The sequence below is a fragment of the Balaenoptera borealis genome (assembly GCF_965194805.1).
Source record: "Balaenoptera borealis genome assembly, chromosome: 7".
Classification (NCBI taxonomy): domain Eukaryota; kingdom Metazoa; phylum Chordata; class Mammalia; order Artiodactyla; family Balaenopteridae; genus Balaenoptera; species Balaenoptera borealis.
The window spans coordinates 21,522,355-21,535,406 of record NC_138864.1 but is presented as its reverse complement, the minus strand read 5'-3'; the positions used below and the strand labels follow the sequence as shown (position 1 = coordinate 21,535,406).

At 42.2% G+C, this 13,052-nt stretch overlaps 1 protein-coding gene and 1 long non-coding RNA gene across 2 annotated transcripts in view; one reads left to right on the top strand and one right to left on the bottom strand.

Moving 5' to 3' along the window:
- Positions 1-12,128, bottom strand: part of LOC309632403 — an 84,655-nt gene extending 72,527 nt beyond the window's left edge. The window contains exon 1 of the long non-coding RNA XR_014246891.1: positions 1,694-12,128. This is a non-coding gene — a long non-coding RNA (uncharacterized lncRNA). The remainder of the gene's footprint in view (positions 1-1,693) is intronic.
- Positions 1-13,052, top strand: part of CDHR3 (cadherin related family member 3) — a 76,928-nt gene that overhangs the window by 2,257 nt on the left and 61,619 nt on the right. Inside the window, exon 2 of the mRNA XM_082399754.1 lies at positions 12,165-12,364. Coding sequence (XP_082255880.1) covers positions 12,165-12,364 — 200 coding nt within the window. The remainder of the gene's footprint in view (positions 1-12,164; positions 12,365-13,052) is intronic.

Genomic DNA, 13,052 nt, shown 5'->3' with positions numbered 1-13,052 from the left:
AATCCTATTTTTTGGAAGGTCTGCTGTGATGCAGACTGTTGCTCTCTCACCTTCTTAGGTGAGTCTGAGAACCTGATCCTTACTCTTGATCTCAGAAACATCAGGGTCACAGAGGATTGGGGGAGGGGAACAGCCACACCAGTCCCTGCCTTCGGGGAATTGGAAACACGCATCACCAAAATAATCTCAAACAAAGTAACATTCTCCAGTATCCTTTTTCCTCTCATTTGGTCTAACTCCTATGCATCCTCCAAGGCCCAGTCAGGCCCAACCTCCTCCATGGAGCCTTCCCAGATTGCCCTAGCTCTTGGTGCACACTCTCCCTGCTGCACCCTGGAGCTCCTTTCGTCTGCACAAGAAATGCGTTTTAAGGGTTTAGTACAGAGCCTAACACAGAGTAAGTGCTCAATGAAAGGTAGCAGGAGTTATACTATAATTCATCCGTTATGTGTCTGCCCTGTCTCCTCAAGTGGAACGTCAGCCCTGCAATTAGAGGTTTCACGTTTCTTCTTGCTCTGTGGTCCCTGAGTGCCAACACATATAGGGTAGCTAATAAATGTTGTTTTTGTTGATCATTATCCCTTTGGGGACCTGTTTTTTCCCCCCACATTTACTGATATCCCCTAAATGCAGAAATTTAGATCATCTGCCTGCTTAATATTGGCATTGAGATTGGCTTCTGTCTTTTTCACCTCCTATTAAGATGAGGGAAAGAAAACATTTTCTGTTTGGGATGCTAAAGTGTCCCATTCCAGTGACAACTTAGAAAGGAAGGCCCTAAAAGAACATAAGCTACACAAGACCCCCAACTGTAGCAGGGGAAAGAGTTGAGATGAAACAATCTCTGGCTCCATCTGTACCAAAGGACCATGTGTCATTCCTGGGAGATAGAGGACTTAGCAAAGGCCCCTTGGTGTATTTAAATCCACTGCACACTGAAGTTGTCTCCACTTTGAGAAAGTCTCCAGGGAACTAGCTTTTGTCTGAGTCTCAGGGAAATGAAAAGTACCCGTGTGTTTAATGAAAGAAGGGCTCCTTGGTAGCTGGAAGACCCACATGAACATGAAAAAGTTACCAGGCCCATTGACCTGAGTTTTGTCCACAGAGCACCAGGTGTGAGGCCATCTTGGTCTCTCTAGGACAATCCCCAAGTCTGCCATCTGGGCCTAGACGCCTGCTAGGTGGTGTCAGGAATCAAAAGAGGCCCCAGGCTCAGTGTATTTTGCTGCTTGAGGAAGCAGGTGCAACCCCTCCTGAATGCTCTTATTAATTTGAAAAGGCAGGAAGGTATATCCATTTCCAGAAAGTCTTTCTGTGAGTGATTAATCCTTTGTATGGGATCCAAAGAACATTACAAAAAGTTTCTACTTTTTCTCTCATGTCACTTTCCTATTCAGACAACCTCAGAGAAGCAAAAGGCCATCCCTCCCCTCAGTCTTCCCTCCCTCTTCCTTTTCCATGGCAACCCGGTTGTCTCCCCCTCACCTCCAGCTGAAGCACTCACTTCCTGGAATCTGCCTGCTTTTCCACCTCCAAGGAGCTGGAGGAGGTTTGCGAGAAGCCAGCCCTCCTCAGGCCAGCACCAGAGTGATGTGGCAAGATGAACAACCCCCCCCCCCCCACTAATGATGACCTAGTGCCATTTACACTGTAGGTGTAAGTGCAGATTTTACAGAATCATTACAAGACTCACCATCCTTTCTTCTGTGTCCTACTAAGGGCTCCCTTCTATTAGCCTTTGCGGGGCATGAATCAGCCCCCCAAAGTGGGTGGGTGAGCATCCCATCCAGGAAGGCATACACTGTGGAAATGAAAGACATAGGATAGGAAGACGTTGCATATAGTGAAACAACAACATTGTATAATATTTTATAGTATGTTGAGTGTATGCATTTTCTTATACAGTACCTGTGAGAGTGAATTCCAGTAGGGCTGCAATTAGTCTGAGTGGCTTTGGTAAAGTTCCTGCACAGAGCTGACTCCCGATCAAGGCAGGAAGCCTGCTGATTAATAGCACTGCTTTGTAACCACGGGTTCCGGGAGTTTGGGGACACGGTTTGCAGCGGCCTGGAAGCATTGTTATTGATGACAGTGAGACTGATGATTGGCACCTGGCCTCAGTGAGCGCCTCAGAGGGCTCTGCTCTTGGCGCTGGTTATCTAACAGGATGGTACCTACATGAGCATCAAAATAGAAACAGTTCCAGCAGAGACTCTAACTTGGGCTCACTGTTTCCAGGGTATCAGCAACTATGTTGGTGGTTCCTGATCTGAGCACGTGCACTTTGTTCTGGCCCTTAGGGACAAGAGGACAGCAGGAGCTGGCACCGGGCCTCTGTCCTCTTGCTACGAGGCCGTGTTCAGCTGGGATGCACATCCTTACTTTAATGTTGTTGCTATACCGTATCCTCTTTCTGTAACCAGCTGTAGATGTGGAAGCATTCTCATTTGGGTCCTGTGCGTCTTCTTGAACAATTGAACAATTAGAAGTGTTTAATGGCTACTGTCAGTGTAGCAACACAGCCCTGAGAGATAGAGTTGACAGGGGGCCCAACAGAAGTTAAGGGATCAGCCCAAGGTCACACAGTCAAGTAGCAGCAAGGCACAAATCAGCTCTGATTCCAAATCCCTTTCTCTTTTCACAACACTCCTCTGACTTCTTTCACTACCATTTGGATTGGTTAATAGAGAGATTGAAGAGGTATTTATCACCTCAGGTGAGACCTGCCCTGTGTACCGAAAGCAGAGCGGTAAGTAAGAGCTGCTGCATCCCCGGAGGGAGAAGATGGCATTGCCCCACACTTCCTGGACCACGTCAACAACTTTGGTGTCAGAGACCCAGGTGGTCAGCTTCCTCCCCTGGAACCGAGGCTGCGGAGGCCTTCATTATCCCCACACGTGCTCCAGGGAGGGGCCCTCCTTGGTTCCTTTCTGGCAAGGCAGTGGTTTTGCTCATTTGGAAACGAGCGAGCCCATCATCCAGCCAGCTCTCAACCACAAGCTAGATGTTTCAGTGGGCTCAGTGACTGATAATAAACCTTTTTTTCTGCTTTTTCTTTTTCAAAGTGTACCCATCAAGCAATTATAATTTGCTTCTTAATTAAGATGCATGTGTAAGTCAAATTCCATTAAAGCCTCTTTCTTGCTCTCAAGCACTCAGACCACCAGAGAAAGTTTGGAACACCTGTCTCGAAAGGAAAGTGAATGATGTCTTAGGGAGAGTGGGCCCCTGGCTCCCAACCTTCCCTCTGCCACTGATTAGGTGGGTGCCTTTGGACACATTCCTTAAAAAAAAAAAAAGGAAAAAAAAGTTTAACGGCTTTACTGGAGTATAACTGCTTTACAATGGTGTTAGTTTCTGCTTTAAAACAAAGTGAGTTAGCTATACGTATACTTATATCCCCATATCTCCTCCCTCTTGCATCTCCCTCCCACCGTCCCTATCCCACCCCTCTAGGTGGTCACAAAGCACTGAGCTGATCTCCCTGTGCTATGTGGCTGCTTCCCACTAGCTATCTATTTTACATTTGGTAGTGTATATATGCCCATGCCACTCTCTCACTTTGTCCCAGTTTATCCTTCCCCCTCCCCATGTCCTCAAGTCCATTCTCTACCTCTGCATCTTTATTCCTGTCTTGCCCCTAGGTTTTTCAGAACCTTTTTTTTTTCTTTTTTTTAGATTCCATATATATGTGTTAGCATACGGTATTTATTTTTCTCTTTCTGACTTACTTCACTTTGTATGACAGACTCTAGGTCCATCCATCTCACTACAAATAACTCAATTTCGTTTCCTTTTATGGCTGAGTAATAGTCCATTGTATATATGTGCCACATCTTCTTTATCCATTCATCTGTCGATGGACACTCAGGTTGCTTCTATGTCCTGGCTATTGTAAATAGAGCTGCAATGCACATTGTGGTACATGACTCTTTTTGAATTATGGTTTTCTCAGGGTATATGCCTAGTAGTGGGAATGCTGGGTCATATGGTAGTTTTATTTTTAGTTTTTTAAGGAACCTCCATACTGTTCTCCATAGTGGCTGTATCAACTTACATTCCCACCAACAGGGCAAGAGGGTTCCCTTTTCACCACACCCTCTCCAGCATTTATTGTTCATAGATTTTTTGATGATGGCCATTCTGACCAGTGTGAGATGATACCTCATTCCAGTTTTGATTTGCATTTCTCTAATAATTAGTGATGTTGAGCATCCTTTCATGTGTTTGTTGGCAATCTGTATATCTTCTTTGGAGAAATGTCTATTTAGGTCTTCTGCCCATTTTTGGATTGGGTTGTTTGTTTTTTTGGTATTGAGCTGCCTGAGCTGCTTGTATATTTTGGAGATTAATCCTTTGTCAGTTGCTTTGTTTACAAATATTTTATCCCATTCTGAGGGTTGTCTTTTCATCTTATGGTTTCCTTTGCTGTGCAAAAGCTTTTACGCTTCTTTAGGTCCCATTTGTTTATTTTTGTTTTTATTTCTATTTCTCTAGGAGGTGGGTCAAAAAGGATCTTGCTGTGATTTATGTCATAGAGTGTTCTGCCTATGTTTTCCTCTAAGAGTTTGATAGTGTCTGGCCTTACATTTAGGTCTTTAATCCATTTTGAGTTTATTTTTGTGTATGGTGTTACGGAGTGTTCTAATTTCATTCTTTTACATGTAGCTGTCCAGTTTTCCCAGCAACACTTATTGAAGAGGCTGTCTTTTCTCTAGTGTATATTCTTGCCTCCTTTATCAAAAATAAGGTGACCATATGTGCATGGGTTTATCTCTGGGCTTTCTATCCTGTTCCATGGATCTATATTTCTGTTTTTGTGCCAGTACCATACTGTCTTGATTATTGTAGCTTTGTAGTATAGTCTGAAGTCCAGGAGCCTGCTTCCTCCAGCTCTGTTTTTCTTTCTCAAGATTGCTTTGGCTATTCGGGGTCTTTTGTGTTTCCATACAAATTGTGAAATTTTTTGCTCTAGTTCTGTGAAAAATGCCATTGGTAGTTTGATAGGGATTGCATTGAATCTGTAGATTGCTTTGGGTAGTATAGTCATTTTCACAATGTTGATTCTTCTAATCCAAGAACATGGTATATCTCTCCATCTGTTTGTATCATCTTTAATTTCTTTCATCAGTGTCTTATAGTTTTCTGCATACAGGTCTTTTGTCTCCTTAGGTAGGTTTATCCCTAGGTATTTTATTCTTTTTGTTGCAATGGTAAATGGGAGTGTTTCCTTAATTTCTCTTTCAGATTTTTTCATCATTAGTGTACAGGAATGAAAGAGATTTCTGTGCATTAATTTTGTATCTTGCTACTTTAACAAATTCATTGATTAGCTCTAGTAGTTTTCTGGTAGCATCTTTAGGATTCTCTATGTATAGTATCATGTCATCTGCAAACAGTGACACTTTTACTTCTTCTTTTCTGATTTGGATTCCTTTTATTTCTTTTTCTTCTCTGATTGCTGTGGCTAAAACTTTCAAAACTATGTTGAATAATAGTGGTGAGAGTGGGCAACCTTGTCTTGTTCCTGATCTTACTGGAAATGCTTTCAGTTTTTCACCATTGAGAATGATGTTGGCTGTGGTTTGTCATATATGGCCTTTATTATGTTGAGGTAAGTTCCCTCTATGTCTACTTTCTGGAGGGTTTTTATCATAAATGGGTGTTGAATTTTGTCAAAAGCTTTTTCTGCATCTATTGAGATGATCATATGGTTTTTCTACTTCAATTTGTTAATATGGTATATCGCATTGATTTATTTGAGGATATTGAAGAATCCTTGCATTCCTGGGATAAACCCCACTTGATCATGGTGTATGATCCTTTTAGTGTGCTGTTGGATTCTGTTTGCTAGTATTGTGTTGAGGATTTTTGCATCTATGTTCATCAGTGATATTGGCCTGTAGTTTTCTTTTTTTGTAACATCTTTTTCTGGTTTTGGTATCAGGGTGATGGTGGCTCAGAGAATGAGCTTGGGAGTGTTCCTCCCTCTGCTATAATTTGTAAGAGTTTGAGAAGGATAGGTGTTAGTTCTTCTCTAAATGTTTGATAGAATTCGCCTGTGAAGCCATCTGGTCCTGGGCTTTTGTTTGTTGGAAGATTTTTAATCACAGTTTCAATTTCAGTGCTTGTGATTGCTCTGTTTACATTTTCTGTTTCTTCCTGGTTCAGTCTTGGAAGGTTGTACCTTTCTAAGAATTTGTCCATTTCTTCCAGGTTGTCCATTTTTTTGGCATAGAGTTGCTTGTAGTAGTCTCTCAGGATGCTTTGTATTTCTGTGGTGTCTGTTGTAACTTCTCCTTTTTCATTTCTAATTTTATTGATTTGAATCCTCTCCCTCTTTTTCTTGATGAGTCTGGCTAATGGCTTATCATTTTGCTTATCTTCTCAAAGAACCAGCTTTGAGTTTTATTGATCTTTGCTATTGTTTCCTTCATTTATTTTTCATTTATTTCTGGTCTGATCTTTACGATTTCTTTCCTTCTGCTAACTTTGGGTTTTTTTTGTTCTTCTTTCTCTAATTGCTTAGGTGTAAGGTTAGGTTGTTTATTTGAGATGTTTCTTGTTTCTTGAGGTAGGATTGTATTGCTATAAACTTCCCTCTTAGAACTGCTTTTGCTGCATCCCATAGGTTTTGGGTTGCCGTGTTTTCATTGTCATTTGTTTCTAGGTATTTTTTGATTTCCTCTTTGATTTCTTCAGTGATCTCTTGGTTATTTAGTAGTGTATTATTTAGCCTCCATGTGTCTGTATTTTTTACAGATTTTTTCCTGTAAGTGATATCTAGTCTCATAGCATTGTGGTTGGAAAAGATACTTGACATGATTTCAATTTTCTTAAATTTACCAAGGCTTGATTTGTGACCCAAGATATGATCTATCCTGGAGAATGTTCCATGAGCACTGGAGAAGAAAATGTATTATGTTGTTTTTGGATGGAATGTCCTATAAATATCAATTAAGTCCATCTTGTTTAATGTATCATTTAAAGCTTGTGTTTCCTTATTTATTTTCATTTCGGATGATCTGTCCATTGGTGAAAGTGGGGTGTTAAAGTCCCCTACTATGATTGTTACTGTCGACTTACCCTTTTATGGCTGTTAGCATTTGCCTTATGTATTGAGGTGCTCCTATGTTGGGTGCATGAATATTTACAATTGTTATATCTTCTTCTTGGATTGATCCCTTGATCATTATGTAGTGTCCTTCTTTGTCTCTTGTAATAGTCTTTATTTTAAAGTCTATTTTGTCTGATATGAGAATTGCTACTCCAGCTTTCTTTTGATTTCCATTTGCATGGAATATCTTATTCCATCCCCTCACTTTCAGTCTGTATGTGTCCCTAGGTCTGCAGTGGGTCTCTTGTAGACAGCATATATACAGGTGTTGTTTTTGTATCCATTCAGCCAGTCTATGTCTTTTGGTTGGAGCATTTAATCCATTTACATTTAAGGTAGTTATCGATATGTATGTTCCTATTACCATTTTCCTAATTGTTTTGGGTTTGTTATTGTAGGCCTTTTCCTTCTCTTGTGTTTCCTGCCTAGAGAAGTTCCTTTAGCATTTGTTGTAGAGCTGGTTTGGTGGTGCTGAATTCTCTTAGCTTTTGATTGTCTGCAAAGGTTTTATTTCTCCATCAAATCTGAATGAGATCCTTGCTGGGTAGAGTAATCTTGGTTGTAGGTTTTTCCCTTTCATCACTTTAAATATGTCCTGCCACTCCCTTCTGGTTTGCAGAGTTTCTGCTGAAAGATCAGCTGTTAACCTTATGGAGATTCCCTTGTATGTTATTTGTTGCTTTTCCTTTGCTGCTTTTAATATTTTTTCTTTGTATTTAATTTTTGATAGTTTGATTAATATGTGTCTTGGCGTGTTTCTCCTTGGATTTATCGTGTATGAAACTCCCTGCAATTCCTGGACTTGGGTGGCTATTTCCTGTCCCAAATTAGGGAAGTTTTCAACTATAATCTCTTCAAATATTTTCTCAGTCCCTTTTTTTTTTTTCTCTTCTTCTTCTGGGACCCCTATAATTCAAATGTTGGTGCATTTAATGTTGTCCCAGAGGTCTCTGAGACTGTCCTCAATTCTTTTCATTCTTTTTTCTTTATTCTGCTCTGCGGTAGTTATTGTCACTATTTTATCTTCCAGGTCACTTATCCGTTTTTCTGCCTCAGTTATTCTGCTATTGATTCCTTCTAGAGAATTTTTAATTTCATTTATTGTGTCATTCATCATTGTTTGTTTGCTCTTTAGTTCTTCTAGGTCCTTGTTAAACGTTTCTTGTATTTTCTCCATTCTATTTCCAAGATTTTGGATTATCTTTACTCTCATTACTCTGAATTCTTTTTCAGGTAGACTGCCTATTTCCTCTTCATTTATTTGGTCTGGTGGGTTTTTACCTTGCTCCTTCATCTGCTGTGTATTTCTCTGTCTTCTCATTTTGCTTAACTTACTGTGTTTGGGGTCTCCTTTTTGCAGGCTGCAGGTTTGTAGTTCCCGTTATTTTTGGTGTCTGCCCCCAGTGGCTAAGGTTGGTTCAGTGGGTTGTGTAGGCTTCCTGGTGGAGGGGACTGGTGCCTGTGTTCTGGTGGATAAGGCTGGATCTTGTCTCTCTGGTGACATCCCTTAAACTTATCTTAGAATGAATGAATTGAATATTTGGTGAATTTTATATCGTATTAATTGCTCTATCTTTAGGGTGTGGACCCTAGCCACTAATTATTATTATTACTATTGCTTTAATACTGCTACTACTGCTTTTAATAGCAAGGAAGCTGGAGAAAGTGGGTGTTGGACTAAGAGTTGGGAGATCCAAGCTTGGCCACCTTTCTTATCAGTGTCCCTGGAGTGTCTGCCTCAAAGTTTTTAGGGTTCAGTTACATGACCCTGGCATATATAACTTTTTCCTGGGAAGAGAGGCCTCCAGATGAAGAGCAGAACAGCTCCGGCAAGAATGTCAGCAGAAAGGGCATGTTCAATGACACAGCCTGGTTTTATCCATACATGGAATAGGTAGTTCTCAACACAGAGTGCTTAAGGGCCACTGGATAGATCCACTTCTCCCTCCGAAATATTTCCCTCACTGCTATGTGAAACAGGACTACTCAGGGAAGAGCACAACAAGCTCTGTAAGTGTAAGGAGGCAGCATGGAGCCATGCAAAGGAGTCCTGTCCTTGGAGTCAAAGACTTGGATTGGAAGGTTGGTTCTTCCATAGAATTAGCCTCTCAAACCTAGGGCTTATCCAAGTTATAATTAATGCAACAAGATCAATGGATACATTCCCCATGAAGCAAACTAGGAGCTTCAGCTGGAGATATTTGGGGAGCACGGCCTCTCCAGTTTGCCACAGGACACGCAGCAAGGTTGGTGTCTGTGGTAATCTATCTGTTCAAGGTGAGGCTGTGGGGAGCCCTCAGTAGGGCTTAGCAAGCCTCTCATAGCCGAGCCCATATCAAGCTAATACTCCAGCACCATGCCTTATGCTGTTCCCCCAAATGGCCTCTTACAGATCACATCACCCAAATCTAACATCTTGGTCATGGGTCTAATCTCTTACCAGCTCCCAGCACTATCTTGCTATGCTGTTACCAGATCATAGAATAACCACGATGCATCCCACATGCAGGGTCACCTGATGAGCATGGAGCAACAGACTGTCCGTAGTGGGGGACATGCAGTCTGTTATCTACAGACCCAGATGCATGAGCCAGAGCCCCCCATGGCCACTTACTGGGTGTGTAGTCTCAGGTGTGTGAAATGGTGGCAGCAATACCTACAACCGGGGACCACCTAGCATGATGCCCAGTGAGTAGGTGCCCAGTGAAGGCGAGTGGTTACTAGTTTCAGTCTGTTCCTTTGGGCTGGGCACTACCTTACCCCAGGGTATTCTTGAGAAAAATGTAGTGAGTTACATCTTTGCTTAAACGTGCTCAGAGGCCTCCTTCCTCGTTGGCAAGAGGGGCACGAATCACTGGGGTGAGTGGGAGGGGGCAAGATCAGGTCAGGGGTGGGGTCCTTGGACACAAATTGCCAACCTTTCATTTTGCTCATGACCATCTTGCCCTGCTGAGCTGGGAAGGAACACTCTTGTGAACAGCTTGGGGGAGTGGGGTGGAGATTCCAGTGGTGGGAAAAGAGGGCTTGAGGGAATTATACCCACAAAACCCAACCCACCACAGCAGTTGATTATTTTTCTCATTTTGAAAAACTATTTTGGGGAACTTTTTGCCTCTAAATACTCCAGGCATACTACTTTGCTGCTGGTTTTTTAATCACAAGAATGCTCTAATATTGAAGTCAATTTTAATAGATTAAAAAAATCCATTTGTATTCACATCACCCTAAACCTCAGCTGTTTTGATATTTCTGAGTCCTTGCACAGTCCTTCTCCATAAAACCGGGTAATGCTGCCAGCAAAAAATAACTTATGCATAATGCATTTTAGTCTCTAAACGAAATCAGATGATTTTAGATTTAGGAAAGCTTGTATCGGTGAATGTGTTTATATTTCATTTCCTCCTGCATTTCTACCTACCTCTCTGCATGCCCTCCCCCAAATTTGAAATAAAAACATTCTCTTATATAAGCCAACATTTTCCCATGGCTTGTTGGTTTCTAGAAATTTTGCACCTTTCAGATCTTTCTACTGTCCCCCCCTACCTCCTCCCATTCCAGGAATTTTTGTCCCCAGTGGCTAAAGGTGGCCAAGGTGGGAAGCTGGCTGAGAAGCAAGACCTCAGTGTAAATTTTGGCTTCATTACTTATTATTCACCATGTGTCCTTCAGCTTGGTTTCCTCATCTGTAAAATGATGACACTAATATTTATCTGAGAGGATTATTCTGAGGAGTAAATGAGAGAAAGTATTTTACATGATGCATTTATTTGGACCATTGGATAAGTGGTAACTGTATTAATTTCCTAGGGCTGCCGTAACAAATTACCATAAACTGAACAGCTTAAAGCAGCAGAAATTTATTCTCTCACAGTTAAGGAGCCCAGAAGTCTGAAATCAAGGTGTTAACAGGATTGGTTCCTTCCAGAGACTCTGAGGGAGAATCTGCTCCAGGCCTACCTCCTGGTTTCTGGGGGTTGCTTGCCATGCCTTGGCTTGTAGCTACATCACTTCAGTTTGTGCCTCTTTCCTAACATGGGCTTCTTCCTTCTGTGTGTGTCTCTGTGTCCTATCCTGTTCTTATAAGGACACCACTCACTACGTTTGGGGCCCACTCTAATCCAGCACGACCTCCTCTTAACTAACTACATTTACAAAGACTCTATTTGCAGATAAGGTACATTCTGAGGTTCTGGGAGGCCCTGAATTGGGGGGGGCACTATTCAACTCCTACAGGAACCATCATTATGGAAGCATAAAGAATATGATCCACTGCTCTCCTCTGTGCTGGCAAAATCCTGCAGACTGTCAAGGAGACCTTAGACTGTCCTGAGGCTTTCCTGGAAGAAACACATTTTCTCTGACATCATAACATTCCCTGTTTGTAATGCAGCCCAAGGTAATTCACGGGCCTGCCCTGAGTCTCTCACTACCTTCTCTGTGAAATGGGAGTCACTCTATCGAGCATGATGTACTGATCGACCCTCTCCATGACGCCCACAGCATCCAGTAATAACAAGTCATTGTCCGTGAGATTCCTTAGGGATGTGGGGAGAGCTGGCATGATTTTGGAGTTCTCCAGTCATGCACACTCCATTCTCAATGGTGTCTGAATCAAACACTGACACCGAGAAGGAAAATGAATTCTTAGAGATTCCCTGGCCCTTGTAAGACAGAGGATGCCATGGCCAGACTGGGTCCTCCAAGGGGTGTCTGTCTTCTAAGGCATCTCATTTCCCTCTCCCTGGCTCTTCACAAAGGCTGGGAGAAACCAGAAAGGAAGCAGAGAGACAAAAGAAAGACAGCAGCGTTATTTCCAGAATGACAGAAGCAGATTTCATGGTTGTTTGGTGGTGGTTGTTTTCTTGGCTTTGAGATGATCTCGCATTCCTGTTTCCAGCTCTTGGCAAGAGTCTTCATTCTTGGGGAGTGACCAGGTTCCAGTGTTGCCCTGAGCTACGAGTTGAAGCCACAGACCAAGCTGCTAAGTCCTTGCTTCCAGCACAAGGCTTTGTGCTCATGTCATTTTGCATCCTTTTTAAATCCGCAGTGGGACATGCACTACACCTAATCCACTTACCAGCTACAAGCAACGTGGCAGAGAATTCTCCACCTGAGACTTCAGTGCACAAGTTTTCTGTGAAATTATCAGCATCACTGTCACCTGTGATCCCAGGGTTCCCCCTAATCAACTCAAGTCCCCTCACTGAGGCCTTCAGGGTGAACTGGCTGTCAGACACTGACTTTGAGGTAAGCGTCATCTTACTCCCAATAGGAGCTGCTCACAAAGAGGGGTCCTGAAGATGGGGTGGATGGGATTCTGGATCAGTGATCATTTCCTCCTCTTTCCCTGGTTTAATCTCCCCTCTTGTAAGATTCGGGCATTCTGTTTGGGGCATTCTACAGCCCTCTGTGCTAGATGCCCCTATAGCTTTGGACTTTTTCTCCATTTAATTCAGTCCAAATGAATAATATGTTCAATTTGTTACAAATAAAAGGTTTGTTTCTTATTGCCAACCACCCTCACACGATAACAGGTGTTAGAGGTGCTGACAGTAACTGAATTCTTTGGGTGAGACAGTTTGTGTGATGATCTCCTTAAAAACGAGGCCCTGATGAATTTGTACCTGGTGATTCTTCTTTTCTATGATTCTGTAATTTTTCAGAAGGAAATTTATGAGGAGACATTTCATGTGGAAGAACGCACCCTTAATAAAAATATAAGTCTGGATGTCCAGCCATACTATGTGAATGTTTCCTCTTGGACAATTCAGACCCAATCATTCACATTCAAGAGACACGCCACTGCTGCTCTGTTTTCTAGTTTGTCATTTGGGTATTTTCCAAAGTTTTCACTTCTCCTTAGGCGGGACAAACCTGCTGATTGCATGTCTACTGGTAACCTCAAAGGCCTTCTAAGGATGTCTTTAGGGTCTAG